The 21,431-nt window shown below is 40.9% G+C and overlaps 1 protein-coding gene across 1 annotated transcript in view; it reads left to right on the top strand.

Annotated features, from left to right (window-relative positions):
- Window positions 1-21,431, top strand: part of tm9sf2 (transmembrane 9 superfamily member 2) — a 51,208-nt gene that overhangs the window by 12,481 nt on the left and 17,296 nt on the right. The window contains exons 5-11 of the mRNA XM_063048394.1: window positions 5,338-5,467; window positions 6,791-6,912; window positions 7,775-7,886; window positions 11,252-11,328; window positions 19,243-19,351; window positions 20,388-20,520; window positions 20,801-20,920. Of these exons, the coding sequence (XP_062904464.1) occupies window positions 5,338-5,467; window positions 6,791-6,912; window positions 7,775-7,886; window positions 11,252-11,328; window positions 19,243-19,351; window positions 20,388-20,520; window positions 20,801-20,920 (803 nt within the window). The remainder of the gene's footprint in view (window positions 1-5,337; window positions 5,468-6,790; window positions 6,913-7,774; window positions 7,887-11,251; window positions 11,329-19,242; window positions 19,352-20,387; window positions 20,521-20,800; window positions 20,921-21,431) is intronic.

Here is a 21,431-nt window from a genome sequence, read left to right as displayed (position 1 = left end):
AACTGGACCCTGCACTTCGTAACAGAAAGGCCACAGTCAGTCTGTATGGGTAGCAACGTCTCTGCTGCCATTACGCTGACCACTAGCACTCCCCAGGACAGTGTGCTCAGTCTGCTGCTGTTCACACTGCTAATGCATGACTGTGTCGCAGGATTCAGCTCAAATCGTGTCATCAAGTTTGCAGATGACACAACGTTGATGAGATGAAGTACAGAGAGGAAGTGGAGTGGCTGGTGGACTGGTGTGAGAACAACCTAGGTGTGCACGTGAAAAGACCAAGCAAAACATTGTGGACTTCAGGAAGGTGCAGAGGTCCCCCTCTGTGAATACATGGCTTCTCCATGGAGTTAGGTGCACTGGACTCCTGGGAGTTCATGTCACGGATGACCTCACCAGGTCCCTTAATGTCACCTCCCTGAACAAGAAGGCACAGTAGCTTCTCCACTTCCTAAGGAGATTGAGGCAATTGAGGCTCTTTCCTCCCCAATACTGCATTTTATAGGAGCACCATTGAGAGCGTCCTGACAACTTGCATCTCCATCTGGTATGGGAGCAGCCGAGTATCAGACGGAAGTCCCTACAAAAGATTGTAAGAATGGCTGAGAGGATCATAGGGACATTAATCAGGAGTGTTGAGTATGCAGGGCCCTTAGTATTATTAAGGATCCCACCCATCCATCCAGCATCCTCTTTAACTTTCTACCATCAAACAAGAGACTCCGATGCATAAAAACAAGAACGGTCAGGGTGGGAAACAGTTTCTTCTCTTAGGCCATTAAAGTTCTGAACTCCCTGCTGCATTGCATTCAATGTGTTACTGGTTAATCTGTTCTGTACCTTACAATATTTAATTTATGCACTTTAGTTTGTTTATTTATGTGTATTTCATCTATATATTTTATCCTTTTATAAGTTATTGTGTATTACAGGTGTTATGTGTACAACGGTGCTTTACGCCCTGGTTCAGAAAAAACATCTTGTTTGATGGTGTACATGTATATAGTTAAATGACAAGAAACTTTGACTTGAAGTGAAGGGCATGAAAACATGCAGATGATGCAGTGAGTTCTCATGCAGCATGTTAAATATTTAATCAGATAGGCAGATGGCATCTTAGTCTATGTGCACAGTTCTCAGGGTAGAGCTTGTAAATGTCTTGCTAAGTAAAATAAATAAGGAAATTTTGATAAGATGTCGGCTTTACATCTCAGTATTATTCACTTTATTGGTGCTTTTATGTACATCATCTAGTGGTAGGAACGGTCTTATAAAAATAATTGTAAGTAGGTTCCCAAAATAAGCCACATCAAAAGTTACATTTAAGGCAAATTATAAATCCTTTGTGCAGTAAATTTTGCTAAAGTGCAATTTAGATAAACTCTTCAAGAAGAATATACTAGCATTGAAGGCAGACTAGAAGAGCTTAGCTAGTTCCTGAGAGTGTTCTCCAATAGTCATAGTCTTAGTCATACTTTATCGATCCCGGGGGAAATTGGTTTTCGTTACAGTTGCACCATAAATAATTAAATAGTAATATGTAAATTATGCCAGGAAATAAGTCCAGGACCAGCCTATTGGCTCAGGGTGTCTGACGCTCCAAGGGAGGAGTTGTAAAGTTTGATGGCCACAGGCAGGAATGACTTCCTATGACACTCTGTGTTACATCTCGATGGAATGAGTCTCTGGCTGAATGTACTCCTGTGCCCAACCAGTACATTATGTAGTGGATGGGAGACATTGTCCAAGATGGCATGCGACTTGGACAGCATCCTCTTTTCAGAAACCACCGTCAGAGAGTCCAATTCCAACCCCACAACATCACTGGCCTTACAAATGAGCTTGTTGATTCTGTTGGTGTCTGCTACCTTCAGCCTGCTGCCCCAGCACACAACAGCAAACATGACCGCACTGGCCACCACAGACTCGTAGAACATCCTCAGCATCGTCCGGCAGATATTAAAGGACCTCAGTCTCCTCAGGAAATAGAGATGGCTCTGACCCTTCTTGTAGACAGCCTCAGTGTTCTTTGACCAGTCCAGTTTATTGTGAATTTGTATCCCCAGGTATTTGTAATCCTCCACCATGTCCACACTGACCCCCTGGATGGAAACAGGGGTCACCGGTACCTTAGCTTTCCTCAGGAAAACCACCAGCTCCTTAGTCTTTTTCACATTAAGCTGCAGATAATTCTGCTCACACCATGTGACAAAGTTTCCTACCGTAGCCCTGTACTCAGCCTCATCTCCCCTGCTGATGCATCCAACTATGGCAGAGTCATCAGAAAACTTCTGAAGATGACAAGACTCTGTGCAGTAGTTGAAGTCCGAGGTGTAGATGGTGAAGAGAAAGGGAGACAAGACAGTCCCCTGTGGAGCCCCAATGCTGCTGATCACTCTGTCGGACACACAGTGTTGCAAGCACACGTACTGTGGTCTGCCAGTCAGGTAATCAAGAATCCATGAGACCAGGGAAGCATCCACCTGCATCGCTGTCAGCTTCTCCCCCAGCAGAGCAGGGCGGATGGTGTTGAACGCACTGGAGAAGTCAAAAAACATGACCCTCACAGTGCTCGCTGGCTTGTCCAGGTGGGCGTAGACACGGTTCAGCAGGTAGACGATGGCATCCTCAACAGGCGAACTGGAGGGAATCCAAGTGTGGCCTGACCATAGGCCGGAGCAGCTCCAGAACAAGTCTCTCCAGGGTCTTTATGATGTGGGAGGTCAATGCCACCAGCCTGTAGTCATTGAGGCCGCTGGGCACGGCACCTTTGGCACAGGGACGAGGCAGGACATCTTCCACAGCACAGGAACCCTCTGGAGCCTCAGGCTCAGTTTGAAGACATGGCGAAGTACTCCACAAAGCTGAGGGGCACAGGCTTTGAACACCCTGGTACTGACACCATCCAGTCCTGCAGCCTTGCTTGGGTTGAGACGTTTCAGCTGTCTTCTCACCTGTTCTGCTGTGAAGCCCACCATGGTGGTTTCATGTGGGGAAGGGGTATAGTCATGAGAGCAGGGTGGGGGACTGTGAGGAGGGGTAGGAGGGGAGAGTGGAATATGTGTTGGTTGGGGGCCGACAACAGATGACTCGTGGGGGATGGGCAGGGGCCACAATGTCAAATCTGTTAAAGAACAGGTTAAGTTTGTTGGCCCTGTCCACACTGCCTTCAGCTCCTCCGTTGCTAGCTTGCTGGAACCCAGTGATGGTCCTCATCCCACTCCAGACCTCTCTCATGTTGTTCTGCTGGAATTTCCACTCAAGCTTCCTCCTGTACCTGTCTTTAGCCTCCCTGATCCTGGCTTTCAGGTCCCTCTGTATTGCCCTCAGCTCCTCCCTATTTCCATCTCTAAACGCCCTCTTTTTAGTGTTCAGGATGTCATTAATGTCCTTTGTTACCCATAGCTTGTTAATTGAATAACAAAGGAAGTTCTTGTTGGAACATTGCAGTCTCACACAGAAGTTGATGTAATCAGTGATGCGCTCTGTGAGCCCATCAATATCCTCTCCATGTGGCTCACAGAGTGCCTGGCAGTCTGTCACCTCAAAACAACCCTGGAGCGCCTCATGAGCCTCCTCTGACCATTTCCTCACTGTCCTTGAGGTTGCAGGTTTACTCTTCACCAGAGGCACGTAGCAGGGTTTTAGATGCACCAGGTTGCATCTGACCTTACCAATCGGGGGAGGGGAGAGGAGCTCCCCTCCCCCCATTGCAATGAACAGCTTAACAAAAATTAGATCCGTGTTCTTTGGAGTTTAGAAGAATGGATGGTGATCTTATTTAAACATATTCTCGGGCAGTATGACAAGATTGATACTGAGATATTTCCATGAATGAGCGAGTCACCAATGAGGAGGCAGTTAAAATTGAAGTGCATCAGAATTTCTTCCAGCAAGAGGTGGGGAATCTCTGAAGTTCTCCACTCCAGGAGGTACGAGAGGTGATTGATAAGTTCGTGACCTATGGTAGAAGGAGTCAATTTTAGAAAACCTGGTACATTTATTTCTTCCAGCAAGAGGTGGGGAATCTCTGAAGTTCTCCACTCCAGGAGGTACAAGAGGTGATTGATAAGTTCGTGGCCTATGGTAGAAGGAGTCAATTTTAGAAAACCTGGTACATTTATTTTTCAACATAGTCCCCTCCTACATTTACACACTTAGTCCAGTGGTCGTGGAGCATATGGATCCCTTCTTTGTAGAAGTCGGTGTCTTGGACCTCCAGAAAGTGGTCCACAGCAGGGGTAATTGATAAGTTCGTGGCCTAAGGTAGAAGGAGATGAGTTATACAGCTCTCGTTACATGCACATGCAGTTTAACTCTTTGAGTGATTATGTAGAAAGTTTGAAGTTAGTAACTCATCTCCTTCTTAAAGGGAAAAGTAAGAAGACAAAAGCAGACAAAACATTCAGTGACTGAAACAATTAAACATTTATACAATTTGAAATGACGAGAGATTATCATGAAAAACGCAAATGTCATTGTTGAAAATAAATTTTTAGATGATAAGTCTTCTCTAAACAAAATGACATTGGTTAAGAGGCAAGTGTGACCTGTGTGCATGCAATTCTCACATAAGTCTAGAAATCAAGCAGATAGAAAAGAAAGACAGGCAGCCAAAGGATCCCTCCAAAACCATTTTTTTCCATGCAAGAACTGTTGGGAAAGGAAAAGATGGGAAGCAACCTAGGAATGAAGTAAGTCCATTTTTTCCTATGATACCAAAGGAGAGGGGAGTCCTGTTGTTCCTAAGAACATAGAAGAATTGCTGGTAGAATTATGGGAATATTTAATATAAGAATAATCAAACAACCAAATAATTTGTTTTAACGCTGCAGGTAAATGTGTAAATCAGAATCAGAATCCTTTATTATCGCCAAGTATGTGGACACATACAGGGAATTTGATGCCGGTTTCCCTGAGCTCTCGCTGTACAGAATCAAAAAGCAAACTAAACAATAGTGCAAATAATCGTGAACTATATACAATGAGATATACCTGTGTATGTACAGGTGGACTTGGTTTATAATAAACTAAAATTCAAGTGTTCATAAGACTGATGGCATACAGAAAGAAACTGTTCTTGTACCTATTTGTCCTGGCATACAGTGATCTAAAGCATCTACCAGAAGGAAGGAGTTGAAACAGGCGATGTCCAGGGTGTGATGGGTCTACAATGATGCTTGCTCGCTTCCTGACTCTAGATGCATATAAGTCCTGGATTGAGGGCAGCTTCACGCCAATAATCTTTTCCACAGCCCTGACAACAAAAGTTTACAGTTGTCTGTTTATTGATACACATGATGGACAATTTATATCAATATGCATAATTTACCTTTGTAGGATCATTGATAATATGCCTGTTACATGGTGTTATGATGTGGAAGAAGGGCAGAAGTTCTGTAATCCAGGATTTCCCATTGGTTGCTATGTAACAAAGGTTGGCCGCCCAAAAGATGCTTGTATCATTAATGTAAGTTTGCCCATATATTGAATACCTGAATGCTGAACTTAATAACATTTTAGTACTAATTCTTGACCAAAGATTCAAGCACAATATCACTTGGTACACAAGTGTACAGCAGAGATCGAAGCTATCCATCATCTACACTTGTATTACCTTGATACCCAAAATAAGTGCTTGGGGAAAATATTATAAAAATTCCTTAAACATAAAACTAACTTCTCGAATCTGCCAGCATTAATGTAGATAATAATACATCACTAATTTGAAATCTGCTTGTTTTTGATTTTAGTTGACTAAAAGTACTGATGTAGGAAATGTTTCTGTAAAGTTTGGCACATTCAATATTTTGTCTGCTGTTGGAGAAGAGGAGAAGTAGATGAAAGCTTTGTCCTGTCTTGTTTCTGCAGACTGTGCATGTGTACCTCCCTAGCTGGAGTGAACAAGAAGTGGGAATCTTGATTTAAGGGTCAAAGCCAAATTTTTGTTTCCCAGCTGCTATGAATTAGACTTGACAATGGGCTGTGTATAAATTGGACCTCGAGTTTTCTTGGTCCAATTTAAGTGCAGCCATCGATTTTTAACTGTCAGATTTAGTTTCTGTTACCTTTGAATAGCAGATAATGCCTACCATGCATTTATTCTGTTAGGTCCACTTCTTAGGTTTGCGATTGGGATCTAGCAACAGGAGCTAAGGGTCAGTTTTGTCCTATATGTGTTAAAGCTAGTGGTCATATTAAAGTACTTCATGTGTATGTTTATATTAGAAGGAGATGTGCCTTTTTTCTCCATAGATATATTTATTTTTATAAAACTACTACTTAATGGTGTGATGTTTAAATTTGTGTTTACTTGTTATGACAGGGGAGGAGATAATTTGGCTCATTAGGTTCATGTCAGCAGAGCATTCCCAGCAGTACCATTCTCATTATTTTATTTTCCTATAGCTCTGCAACTTATTTTCCCACGTACCTATCAATTTCCCCTTCAATTCTTTTGCTACTTACCTACACTAACAGGTAACCTGCAGCTATCAGCTTGTTTTTGGGTGTGAGAGAAAACCCATGGTCAAGGGGAGATAGTGTGAGCTCCACACAGCATCTGAGGTTAGGATTGAATCTGGGACTGTGGAACTGCAAGGAAGCAGCAGTAAGTTCTGCACTATTATAGTAGCATTGTAATTATTGGTTTGCTGTTGAAATTTAGAAATCATTTTCAATTAAATGACAAAGATAAGGCTTAAGTTCTAACAAACTGAAAACATGCAGTTAGATAAGTTGTGTTACCAGGTATAGCTAATTACATGATTTACTTTTTACCTCCATTGTATAGACTTCCTTCAATGCGAAGGACACTTACTATATCTTCAATCATGTGGATATCACAATATATTACCACAGTGAAGCTGAGAAATCTGAATCAAGACTTGTGGCTGCTAAACTAGAACCAAAAAGGTATGCAGATTTTTAAAGGTAAACCTAATGCTGAATGGTATCAGACTATCTTGAACATGTTAATTATCGTGCATTTGAGTGCTTGAAAATTTCCAAAATAAATTCCTTTGTATTTCTAATGGAAAATCCCTGTGCTGAACTTATCAGTTGTAGCCTTTTCAGGGGAGATGTTGGCAGAAAGATATTTTATGCTGAGTCATTTACATCTGCCGTTCAAGTTCAGGGGCTTTAGGGATCTCCCAATGAGATAGCACTTTGAAATTACAGCAAGAATCTTAGCCAACAACTTTGAAAGCTTCAAGTTTACCCTGAAAATATGGTGTCTGCTAGTAAAATACATTTAACCACTATTATCCAAACCTTTGTTTTCATTGTGAATTCTGCTCTCTAAGTTCATAGAAAGTATATGGATGACCTCTCAGTATACTTCTGAACTCACCATTGAGTCACTGAGCCCAGATAACAGATATAAGTGTATCACTGCCACAGACCCATTTGTTTGAAGGAAGTTGCCACCCTTGTTTACAAGCTTCCCAGTGATGTCTGGGGCTGTTGGGAGGGGACTTAGAGCATTATAGGATTTGTGAGAGAGCTGAGGAAACAGGCTTTGGAATCATTGGGTGCTGCATGGTCACATAAGACCACAGGGATAGTGTAGATGTTGGTTTGGATCAAACACATTTATTCCAGAATGCAATTATGATCTGTTTTTGGTTATCTTTGTAACTTACTCGGCTTTTAAAAGTAACAGGATAGAAAATTAGTTGCTAATTATTACAATTTATTTAACCTTTTGATCTTAATATTCGTGGGAAGAAATTACTCATTTCTAAATACAGATCCTTAATTTGTATCTCAACAGCTTCAAGAATGCACAGGTCAATAAACCAGAATGTGCAGGACCACCCTTGGGCATCCCGAACGAACTTAAAGGAAAAATTAGTATTGCTTATACCTATTCTGTTAAATATGTTGTAAGTAAATCTTCGTTACATTGTTAATCCCCATAAAGATATATAACGGCAGAAAATTAAGGCAAATTCTGATCTGAATTTGGATGAGAGGTGGTTAGAAATACGTTTGTGTTGCCCATTTCTCTGAAATGAAAGAACAAGTGGGGAAAGATTGGAAAAGCACCTAGAGAAAGAGGCCAGAAATTCCTCAGAGAATGCAAAATTATCCAACTGCTGTACAGAATTTCTTTCCAGAAGAGTGTGAAGGAGGAACAAGATTTGAAATTTGGAGATGATTATGCAGAGGAACAAAGTTAAAGGGAAGGCAGACCCCAGATGTTCCCTTGTGAAATAAAAACTAAAATATAAAAAGAGATAATCCACCATCTAGTTGTTTGGAAATCCTGATGTTTGGCCTCTGACTCATTAGTTCAAAATGTGAGCCACGGATGCCAGAGTGCAACACACATATGTGATCAGAGCCAGTTGTCAGGATGTGTTGTTGCAGCCAGAACTTGGATTCAGTATGCTAGGAGACAGGATTGTAGGTAGATTTGCGGTTGGAGCCAGAGTCCCCTGTTCCCCTTAAACTCAACCAGTTCACTTGAAAATTTACTACTGTGTAATATGTAAAAAGCAAAATGAAATAAATGTTTCAGAGTAGTAATAAGGGTAATATCCAATACTTCAGAAAATCTGTTGATCTTCTTTCACTGAGCCTGATGGATTATCAGAATTTTACTGAAAATGGCCTTGTCACAAGCTTTGGAAATTATCACCTTTAAGAAACAACTTTTTTTTTAAAAGCTCCTTCATGGGCACCGATTATGCTTCTTGCTGTCTCAGTAAAGTAGACAATATATTCAAAAACTCTTCTTACCCTAGACATCCTCTTTTATTCCCCCCTCTCATCGGACAAAAGATACAAAAGCATGTATCACCAGGCTCAAGGACAGGTTCTTTCCTGCTGTAATAAGACTATTAAGCTTGCCCTGAGTATGTAAGATGGGCTCTTAACCTCTTATCCACTTCTTTGTATGGTCTTGCACATTATTATCTATCTGCACTGCACTTTCTTTGTAAATGTGACACTTAGTTTTTCATTCCGCCATCGTTTTCCTTTGTTCTACCTTAATGCACTGTTGTAAATAAGTGATCTGCAGGGACAGTATGTAAGACAATGTTTTTACTGTAACTCTGTACAGGTGAAATTAATAAACCAATTTAATTTAGCAATTTATGAATTTAACTATCTGATACCTTGTTCACTAATCCAGGAATCAAGTGTCCTGATATATTGAGTGCACGGCATTCTTAAGTCTGACCTCGGCTGTGAAAATCTGTATGTTTTAACAATACACACAAAATGCTGTAGGAACTTAGTCAGTCAGGCAACATCTAGCATGGGATTCCAACCTGGAATCCATGGACCCCTTGTTTAATGGTCAGGGCCCATGGCATAAAAAAGGGTTGGGAACCCCTGAATGGAGAAGAATAAGCAGTTGACATTTCAGCAGGACCGAAATGTTAAAACATGGAAAAACCATCACAAACTCTCACACCCTTCAGGAGGGTGAACCCATGGAAAGCATCAGCCCTGGTACCTGGACAAGTACTAATTTAAAATTTAAATTCCTTGGTGTTATCACTTCAAAGGATCGGCCCTGGGCCCGGCACTTAAGTGCAATTATGAAGAAAGCACAGCAGCATCTCGACTTCCTGAGAAGTTTGCAAAGATTCAGCATGACATCCATACCTTCCCTCCTCTCCCTTCCCTCCTTTCCTCCCCTCCTGTCCTTCCGTCCTCCCTTATCTACCTACCACCACCGCCCCTCCCCCACGGCCCTCAGCCCCCTCCCCCTCTGCCCCCAGATCCCCTTTGTCCCTCCCTCCTTCTCTTTCTCCCTCCCTCTCTTCCTCTCTCCCTCCCTCTCTTCCTCTCTTCCTCTCTCCCCCTCCCCCCCTCCCCCCTCTCCCCCTCCCCCTCTCCCTCTCTCTCCCACTATCCCCCTCCCTCCCTCTCTCCTTCCCTCCTTCTTTCTCCCTTCCTCCACCTCTCTCTCTTTTTGTGATGTTTGTTGTCTTCTGCATACTGGTCGTCAGCCCTGTTGGTGCAGTCTTTCATTGATTCTGTTATGGGTTTTGGATTTATTGAGAATGTCTGCAAGAAAATGAAATTCTAGGTTGAATATGGCGACATATATGTACTTTAATAATAAACTTACTTTGAGTTTTGTTTATTCCCCTCTATAGAAGTTGCCTGACCTGCTGAGTTCCTCCAGCATTTTGTGTGTGTCAGATTTCCAGAATCTCCAGAAACTCTTGCATTTATGTTTTTGCATAACTTTTTAATGCCTTGTAACCAAAATGCATATTCCCTGATGCTAATTTGCAGCTGTTGGAATATCCGCAGTGGCACTATGACAGTAATGTGCACTCTACATTTTATTTCTGTACTAGGCCAATTTGCATATTACAATGACAACAAGGTAATTGGTGTAAAATCTGCAGTGTTAAATGGCACTCTTCAAGTTTGCTGTGTCTGACCTGGTTGATTGTTGATTGAGGCTTATTTCCATGATCTGCAGTTCATCTGTTAATTATTGAATGACTTGTGTCAATTTTGATTTGTCATCTTTTAGATGCCATTTCTTTCCCAGCTAATGAAGTATTTTTTACCACTGTGATCACTATGTAAATGTAAAAAGTGCAACAATTATCGGTCCCTACAACTGCAACAACCAAGTGATATTTTTGTGGTGTTCACTGAGTTTTCAAAACAGCACCCTAGGTGTTTTGCTTTTTACCTGAGACCTCTGAAAAGTGCTTTTCCATACTGAACTTAAATATAAGCCGAGATATTTGCATTTCTTGATTGAACCTACAGTCTTTGACGGGGATGAGAATATGCTGCCAGCTAAACCTCTGGCATTGTATGAAGTTATGCAAATATCATTCAGTAGGGTTTCACTGATCTTGTACCATTAGCTTCACTGTACCTTGAAGGCTATGCCATGCATCAATTCCATGCTGAGTCTTGGTGGGGAACCTGCACCCATGTTGTTACTGCACCACTGACTTGGTATCTTTTTAACTAAATACCATGCATATCTAAAGAACAAAGCAAATTAAAGGAAAAGGAAATAGCAGCATTGTCAGTAGGCTAATTGAAATTCCCTTCAGTTCTGACTTCCCTCTTTTGAAGGGGCTGCTTTTCCAGTTAAAGTATAACCTTGTCAAGAAGTCATGTAATTTGATGAAGAAATGATGCTGGATTTAATTACCAGATAACTTCTTGATAAATGATTTGTCATCTCCTTATGTTGAGAATTGATTTGTTTTTCCAAGTATCAACAGGTTTTCCACCATCTTATTTTTCCTTCCAGACATCACCGATTAAATGGGCATCAAGATGGGATTACATTCTAGAATCTATGCCTCATACAAACATACAGTGGTTTAGGTAAGGAGCCTTTATTGTACATCTTGAAATGTGTGCACTCAAGTTGTCACAGAATTTCAGTCATGAGAAATGTGTGATTTAGTTAGAACTGAGGTAAGTTTTGTAGTGTTATCTGTTGACATTAATTGCAGAACAGAAAAACTGTTTCTGTATGGTTTTTGTGGTGCTCTTATAAAGTTGCAGACACTGAAGCACAGGTACTGGCCCTTCAGCCCAATAAGTCCATGCCGACCACACTGCTCACCCATTTCTTCTGTTAAACTTTTTGTCATACACACAGAAGAGGGAGATTAGGCATGTCTTTTCTATGGTTTAGGTGTGAGCAAACAATGTACTGCATAACACTGAGTCTACAGCTGTAAAGGTGGTCTCTTCCAATTTCCCACCAGACCCAAGTTATTTAGTCATAGTCATACTTTATTGATCCTGGGGGAAATTGGTTTTCGTTACAGTTGCACCATAAATAATTAAATAGTAATAAAACCATAAATAATTAAATAGTAATATGTAAATTATGCCAGGAAATAAGTCCAGGACCAGCCTATTGGCTCAGGGTGTCTGACCCTCCAAGGGAGGAGTTGTAAAGTTTGATGGCCACAGGCAGGAATGACTTCCTATGACGCTCTATGTTGCATCTCGGTGGAATGAGTCTCTGGCTGAAAGTACTCCTGTGCCCAACCAGTCCATTATGTAGTGGATGGGAGACATTGTCCAAGATGGCATGCAACTTGGACAGCATCCTCTTTTCAGACACCACTGTCAGAGAGTCCAGTTCCATCCCCACAACATCACTGGCCTTACGAATGAGTTTGTTGATTCTGTTGGTGTCTGCTGCCCTCAGCCTGCTGCCCCAGCACACAGCAGCAAACATGATCGCACTGGCCACCACAGACTCATAGACCATCCTCAGCGTCGTCCGGCAGATGTTAAAGGACCTCAGTCTCCTCAGGAAATAGAGACGGCTCTGACCCTTCTTGTAGACAGCCTCAATGTTCTTTGACCAACCCAGTTCATTGTCAATTCGTATCCCCAGGTATTTGTAATCCTCCACCATGTCCACACTGACCCCCTGGATGGAAACAGGGGTCACCGGTACCTTAGCTCTGCTCAGGTCTACCACCAGCTCCTTAGTCTTTTTCACATTAAGCTGCAGATAATTCTGCTCACACCATGTGACAAAGTTTCCAACCGTAGCCCTGTACTCGGCCTCATCTCCCCTGCTGATGCATCCAACTGTGGCAGAGTCATCCGAAAACTTCTGAAGATGACAAGACTCTGTGCAGTAGTTGAAGTCCGAGTTGTAAATGGTGAAGAGAAAGGGAGACAAGACAGTCCCCTGTGGAGTCCCAGTGCTGCTAATCACTCTGTCAGACACACAGTGTTGCAAGCACACGTACTGTGGTCTGCCAGTCAGGTAATCAAGAATCCATGAGACCAGGGAAGCATCCACCTGCATCACTTTCAGCTTCTCCCCCAGCACAGTAGGGTGGATGGTGTTGAACGCACTGGAGAAGTCACAAAACTTGACCCCCACAGTGCTCGCTGGCTTGTCCAGGTGGGCGTAGGCACGGTTCAGCAGGTAGACAATGGCATCCTCGACTCCTAGTCGGGGTTGGTAGGCGAACTGGAGGGGATCTAAGTGTGGCCTGACCATAGGCCGGATCAGCCCCAGAACAAATCTCTCCAGGGTCTTCATGATGTGGGAGGTCAATGCCACCGGTCTGTAGTCATTGAGGCCGCTGGGGCGCGGCGTAAAATCAATTTTAGAACCATTGTACTAAAAATTCCAAATGACTTTATCCTCAAGGTCCCAGTTCACAACTAAGAAAAAGAATGGCTTCTGGTAAATCAAAGGAAATTCTCACCTTTGTCACAGACTAGATAGCATGTACCTGTAAAGAAAAAAATTAACACATTGCATCCACTTTTAACTAGCTACAGTAGTTGTTAAATATAAAGCAGTCTCTTCAATGTCTGATCTAGAGTCACCATAAGCTACTATAATGTAATAACTTTTTTTTAAAAAAACCATCGTGCTACACTGAGCTTGCTAAAAGTGTGCTGCTTGTCCGTGTCTTGTGCCATTCTCGGCCGCTACATTAGTAGCTTTGCATAAGTGATTTAGATAATTTAGTACAATCTGTATTCCTATATTCTTCCTAGTCTAAGAAAATAATTTGCTCCTGTGAAGGGAATCTTGTTGGGTGGTCAGAAAACTTAAGAGTGCAGTTTTTGTTCCTCAGTAGAGGGAAAATAGGATTAACCTACATAGGTGAAAAGGTCAGTAAGAACACGGTGAGCCAAAGGACCCATTTCTATGCTGTACACCCCTGATACAGTATTGATAATTACTCTGACAGGGTGGAGTATGTTGTTAGAGTTATCAGCATTGCGTAGAAACAAGTCCATGTTGACCATTCATTAAGTTCTTTATAACACACACAAAATATGCCAGAAGAACTCAAAAAGTCAAGCAGTACCTATGGAGGGAAATATACTATCAACACTTCAGGTGGAGACCCTTCATCAAGACTGGAAAAGAAAGGGGCAAAAGCCAAAATAAGAAGTTGGAAGGTGAGAGGAAGGAATACAAACTAGAAGGTGATGGTGAAACCAGATAAGGGGGAAAGTGGGTGGGTGTGAGAGGGGAGATGAAATAAGAAGCTGGGAGGTAAAGGTCGAAAGGAGAGGGCAATAGACCATGGAAGAAAGGGGAGGAGGAAGGGAAGCAGAGAGGGGTGATTGGGAGGTGAGAAGGGGTGATAGGGAAACCAAATTGGGGAATGAAAAAAATGAGAAGTTGGTGAGGGGTCGGGGGTTGGGCTAGAGAATAATTACCAGAAGTTAGAGAAATTGATGTTCATGCCCTCAGTTGGAGGCTACACAGATGCAATATGAGGTGTTGCTCCTCTAACCTGAGCTTGGTCATGGACAGACATGTCTCGACCCAATAAGTTGACTTACACCTTTTGCATCTGCAGATACTGCTAGACTTATGTTCTGTTTTTGTTTCAAAACCCAGGATTTGCAATCAGAGTCAGGTTTAGTATCATTGACATACAATGTGAAATTCAGTGTTTTGCAGTGGCAGTTCAGTGCACAATCTATAAATTACAAAAATAAGTAGTGTCAAAAAAGGAATAATGAGGTAGTGTTCATGGACTCTTAACAAGTCTGATGGCGGAGGGGAAGAAGCTGTTCCTAAATCATTGAGTGTGTCGCTTCAGGCTCCTGTACCACCTCCCTGACGGTAGTGCTGAGAAGAGGGTAAGTCACTGATGCTGAAGGTCCTTAATGGGTGCTGCCTTCTTGAGGCACCACCTCTTAAAGATGTCCTTGACAATGGGGAGGATTGTGCTCTTCATAGAGCTTGCTGAGTCGGCAGCCCTCTGTCGCCTCTTGCCGTCCTGTGCACTGGAGGCTCCATGCCTGGTTGTGATGTAGTCAGTCAGAATATTCTCCATCATACATCTATAGAAATTGTTAAGAGTCTTGGGTGACTTGCCAAATCTCCTCAAACTCCTAATGAAGTAGAGCCACTGACATGCTTATTTTTGATTGTATCGGTGTGTTGATCCTCTGAGATATTGACACCCAGGAACTTGCATATCAGCACGAGAACATTGCATTCTGCACCAATTCAGATTAGATGTTATAACCAAGAGGGAGCATAGTTAAAAGATAAACAGGTAGCAATTTAAAACTGATGCATAAAACTTCTGGCAGAGTAGTGAATCTCTGGGATTTTCTGCCCCAAAGGATTATGGAGGTTAAATCATTAAAGTATTTAAATAGGAAAGTAATACCCTGGTTTAAGACCATGCATTATTTCATTAATTCGGTTATGCTGTTTGGTATTTTATTTTCTGCAGATTTTCTCAAAATACAGCGTGTTCCTTTAAATACAATTGAGTATTTCATTTTTGCTGTTTAAAATAAAGATTTAGTTGATGAAGTTAGGCTTGTTAAATTGGCCAGGAGAATTTGTCTTGGGAACATTCTAGCGAGAGCACGGGAAAAAAGAATGGGGAGCCATTTTCTAGAAAGAGCACAGGGTCAAAGAAGGGGAAAGAAGGAAAATGGAAATGGACAATGAATATTGCAGAAGAATAGATACTGATGTCGGAAAATTCTCATGCAGACAATGATTTCATGGAAAATGTACAGGTAACTTTTAGTTAGCTAATTAGCACATGACCTTGGAGAAAGTTTGATGCCTTTTCCTTGGACATTGCCTGAATATTTTTTTTCCTGGGGGACAGGTTCTTCAGTGCAAAACCGTTTCAGTACTGTGAGTAAATGAAGCAAAGCAAAATGGATTGCTTACACAACAATGTGTTCCAAGGATTGCGTACATGATATAGACTAATATATGATGGGCCGTTTTCTTTATTTTGTATTATATAGTATTTACTTTAAAATATTTTGTAGATATAATTTCTATCTAAGATTATACTGATTTGAGTTAAATTATTGTTTCCTGGCGAACAGTAAATTTATATGGGTATGTCAGTATTCATACAAGTAATTGCCTTTGTTCTCCTTTAGAAGGAGCATTCAAACTTTTATGTATGTGTATAGCCAAATCATAATTGCCCTAGACATGTTTATTTATTGGAAATAGCTTTTCCATCATTATTCCCATGCATTGTTGAATTATATTGCTGTTAGCTTGTAGTCACAGTAATAGCTAACTCATTGCAAGCATACGGTGGGAGGGTTACAGAAAGTAGATATATATTTAAACGCAAACAACAGGAATTCTGCAGATGCTGGAAATTCAAGCAACACACATAAAAGTTGCTGGTGAACGCAGCAGGCCAGGCAGCCTGCAACTTTTATGTGTGTTGCTAGATATATATTTGAAGGATCAGAGATTCAAGGACTAAAGGGAACTTCTCAGAAGAGGAGAGAAGGTCTGGGACAATTCATCCAAGATAATATTGAATGACAGGAGCAAGCACTGAAGGGCCATATGACTTCCTCCTACTATTTCTTTATGTCCTCATGATATTGACAGCCTTCCATATGCAAAGGAGAATCTCCAGATGCTGAAAATCTTGAGGAACCTGCAAAAAATGTTGGAGGAGCAGGCAATGTTTTCGGCTGAGACATCCTGATGAAGAGTCTCGGCCCAAAATGTTGACTGTTTATTTCCATCCATAGATGCTGCCTAACTTGCTGAATTCCTCCAACATTTTATGCATGTTGTTCTTGACAGATTTGTCAGTAATTCGTATAATGAGGCTAATTTAATGTCAAGTTTTTATCTCTCTCCTCCTTCCTTTAAGTAAAATGGTTCTTAATTTATATTTTACATTGGCAGCTTGCATACTTTTGTAATTTTTTTCATGTGCTGAGATTGTAATCTGTATTTAACAATCCTTTGTGGACTGGAACGCCTTGTTTGTTCTGTGCTTTGGACAATGGAGCCATCAGACCAAGTTAATGTAAAGAATGAGAAGGAAATACTGGAATATCTGAGAGAGGGAGTTAACTGGTTAAGGAGGTCCAGTGTGATGGGGGAGAAAGGCGTAAGCATAAAATTGGATCTGCAAAATATCATGTGCATTTGTTTGTTCTGCACAAATACGGCATAAAAATTATATGCAGGTGTTTAGAAAAATTGCATCAATTTTCACTGAATGAGAAAATGGACCTAACATTTTCTGTTGCGACTCACTTTCACAAACAAAGACATCAATGTGCAGGTCTTTGTTTCACACACACAAAGGAGGAGCAAACCACATTCAGGTGCAAAATGTAAATCAGAATCAGAATTAGACAGTAAGAATTAGGCCATTTGGCCCATTGAGTCTGCCCCACTATTCAATCATGGCTGATCATTCTTTCTCCTCTTCAGTTCCACTGAGTATTCAGGTGAGTTGGTTTACAATTCACTGTTAAAAACATTACATTTGAGTCTCAGGTTGCTTTCTAAACATGCCATTGTCTCTAGTTTTGGCAAAACTATGCAGGGGAGAATGTGGAGAGATAAAAATATGCTGGATGACCTGTTAACAGGGCTTAGTACAGCTTATTTATTGAGATACAGTGCTGAATAGACCCTTCAAACCGTGCCACCCAGCAACCACCGATTTACCCCTAACTCAATCACAGGACAATTTACATTGACTAATAAACCTACCAATCGGTATGTCTTTGAACTGTGGGAGGAAACGGGAGCACCCGGAGGAAATCCACACGGTCACGGGGAGAACATACAAACTTCTTACAAAGGTGGGAATGTCTGTGACTATATCATGTTTCTTTACACTGTCATGGAATAGTGGTCAGTAAGAGCAGAAATGAGTTCATCCGTGCAAACCCAACTGGCAAGGTCAGCAAGTGAACTCTGATCACATTAACCGTACACTGTGTGCTACTGATAATTTTATACTATTGGCGTTGATATTCAAAGGGTAATTCAGAGTTACAAAACTTGAAAGGCCTGATGTTTAGAGTATTTCATAAAGGTCATTTTATTGAGAAGTGCTTCCAGTTTATGAATTATAAATGTCAGATGCTGAATTAGTTAATCTGGCATTTCCTGACAGTTTAGATCTGTTAAACATGTTATCCTTACAACTTTGCTTGTTGAAAATCTTTACCTCTATGATTGTAAAATCAATTGTTTTTTCAAATACTTAATCACTTTTGTCAGAAGTAGTCTTTTGTAATTTCATATTCTTATTTATCGTAAATTTGATAAAGATTTTTAAGAAATTTTATCTTTACAAAAGGGTTATGTAAATCTTGTTAAGATTACCAAAAGAATAATACATGTAATAGACACAAAATACTGGAGGAACTAAGGAGGTCAGGCAGCATCTGTGGGGAAACTATACAAATACAAACATAAGGCAGTAATAATACATAAATAAGCAATAAATATTTAGAACATGAGATGAACAGACTTTGGAAGTGAGTCTACAGGCTGTGGGAACATTTCAGTGATGAAGTAAAGTTGAGTGAAGTTATCCTCTGTGGTTCAAGAGCCTGATTGTTGAGGAGTAATACCTGTTCCTGGTGGTGTGAGTCCTGAGGCTCCTGTACCACTTTCCTGATGGCAGTAATGAGAAGATAGCATGATCTGGGTAATGGGGGTCCCTGTTTTCCTGCAACATTTCATGTAGCTGTGCTCAATGGTGGGGTGGGCTGGGCTTTACCCCTCATATCCACTACTCTTTGTAGGATTTTCCATTCAAAGCTGTGATGCAACCACTCAATATACTTCCCACTACACGACTATAGAAGTCTGTTAAAGTTTTAGATGTCATGCCGAATCTTCGCGAATTCTTAAGAAGTAGAGACGCTCTCATGCTTTCTTCGTAATTGCACTTACATGCTGGGCCCAGGGCAAGTCCTCCGAAATAATAGCACCTAGGAATTTAAAGTTTTGACCCTCTCCACCTCTGATCCCCCAATGAGGATTGGCTCATGGACCTCTGGTTTGCTCCTCCTGAAGTCAGTAATCAGCTCCTTGGGCTTGCTGACTCTCAAGTTGTTGTTATGGCACCACTCAGCTAAATTTTCAATCTCCCTCCTATATGCTGATTCATCACCACTTTGATTTGGCCTACAACAGTGGTGGTGTCAGCAAACTTAAGTAATGGATTGGAGCTGTGCTTAACCACACAGTCATAAGCATAAAGCGAGTAGAGCACGGGGCTTAGCACATAGCCTGTGCTGATGGAGACCGTAGAGGAGATGTTGCTTACCTGATCTGACTGGGGTCTGCAAGTGGGGAAACTGAGGATCAGGTTGCACAAAGAGATACTGAGTCCGAGGTCTTGAAGCTTATTGTTTAGTTTGGAGAGGATGATGGTATTGAATGCTAAGCTGACATTGAGATGGCATCTGTCAATGTTGTTTTCTATTCAAAATCAACAACTTTTATATTTTGTTTTGCAGCATAATGAATTCTTTGGTAATTGTCCTGTTCCTTTCTGGTATGGTTGCTATGATCATGCTTCGTACCTTGCACAAGGACATAGCAAGATACAATCAAGTTGATTCAACTGTGAGTGCTGCATTTGATGTTTATTGTGTATTTCACATCTTAACAGGAAGGGCTGTCACAAAATATGTGATAATACACCAGTCATTGGTTAATGTTTGTTCATGAGGCACTGACATAGCTTTGGGGAAAGGTTGGGCTGCTCTGTTCAGATGAGCAAAGATAAGGAAGCATCATCACTTTTCCTGCCAAGCCACATATCAGTGTGTCTTAGAATGACAAAATGACTCTTTCCTCATGACACGGTCAACATCTTGAAAGTGCACATATTCTGCCCTGGTTGTATGGACATAATCACCAAGGAGTTTAATCACCATCCCTATAAGGACAGTAGAATATGGGTAGTAAAGGAAGCATTGCCAGTGTTACCCACACTGAATATTTCTGCAGTTTGATGGGATAGAGTTGTGAAAGGATGCTCCCTGATTTGACCCCTATATGATTGACAGTATACTCCATTGTTCTGGATTCCCCTCCAGTATGCAAGGTTTATCTGCAGTCATTCTGCTTGTTGTGATTCAAATAATCTGGCAGCCTTCTAAACTTAAAGAAATAAAATCGAAGTTGAGTTTATTGTCATATGCTCAAGTACATCATAGGCAATGTGTAAATAGCATTCACAAGAAAAATATAAATTAAACACAACTTTTGCAAGAAAGAACTCAGTTTCAACAACGTGCCACTCCCTTTTAGTGCAAAGTGATCAAAATAATAAATACTGATGCAGACTGCCCCAAGATAGCCTGTTTAAAATTCCTTTCTGTCTCTCTATCTCTCTGGATCTCTCTTCTTGTTGGTTTGAATACTTGTGAATGGAGGTCGGCAATGTGGAAAACGCTGGCCATATTCTTTTAGCTGATTATATAGAAGTTGTACAGTCATGGGACTCTAAGCAGATACTCCTGTTGCACACCGAGGTACCTATTTACCTCCTCTGTAAACTAATGTAGAACTTGGGTTTGAACATTAAATATGCATTTGGATTTTACTGACATTATATTGAATATACATCACCCTTTTCAATTTTTTTTATAACCAGGAAGATGCTCAGGAAGAATTTGGGTGGAAATTGGTCCATGGTGACGTCTTCAGACCACCTCGGAAAGGAATGCTATTGTCTGTTTTTCTGGGTTCTGGTGCTCAAATCTTTATAATGCTATTTGTTACTCTGTGTAGGTATTTGATGATATTTTCTATAATTTTATGAGCTAAAATTCAATTGATTTTTATTTGCAAATGAGAAGCAAATTAAGTCAGAGAACTGAAAACTGCATAATGCTGCAATTTTGCATAGTAAGTTTCATGGATAGGTTTACACAGTGACTTTGACTTTTAAGTCAATTTAAAATTTTTTGTCACTGGAATCCAAGTGGTTCTCAATGTATTTGTTATCCAGCTTACAGTAGGTCTATGCTTTCTATTAAATAATTGATTTTTTTTAATATTCCCTAGTTTTCGCGTGTATGGGATTTTTATCTCCCGCAAATAGAGGAGCCTTGATGACTTGTGCTGTTGTCTTGTGGGTGCTGCTTGGGACCCCAGCAGGCTATGTAGCTGCCAGGTTTTACAAGTGTAAGTAAAAGAAATTTAAGCTGACAGGATTTCTATTCATTAGTTTCAATTATCATCACCCCTTGGCACACAGTGAGGTTGCAAAATATGCTTTATCAATAATCATTCAAATACTTGTGTGTTTTAGTTTGATTGCTATTGTTTCGTATTATATGTACCATAAGTCCAACTGCCTGTTTTCAGGCCTTTGTCAATATTATTGATCTGGCTGAATTTCCCACCCCTCCCCCCACGATCCCACATTTTCCTTCCTTTTGCTGTAGGCTGGACTCAGACCCGTACATTGGGGCAGAACAGAGAAGATCACATTTGACACATGCAGGATGCTGATTCTAAAACCACAAAATGCCCTCCTGCTGTAACATGTAAAACTATGTCAATATATAGGAATCATACACCACAAAGAAAGGCCATTTGGCCCTTCAGTATATTTCAGTATTTTTATTCAACCTTTTTGCAATACTTTTGTAAAAAAAAAATGACACAAAATCCAACTACAGGGTTTTCTGGG

Source organism: Mobula hypostoma, chromosome 5 (genome assembly GCF_963921235.1).
Source record: "Mobula hypostoma chromosome 5, sMobHyp1.1, whole genome shotgun sequence".
Classification (NCBI taxonomy): domain Eukaryota; kingdom Metazoa; phylum Chordata; class Chondrichthyes; order Myliobatiformes; family Myliobatidae; genus Mobula; species Mobula hypostoma.
This window is presented reverse-complemented; position numbering and strand designations above follow the sequence as displayed.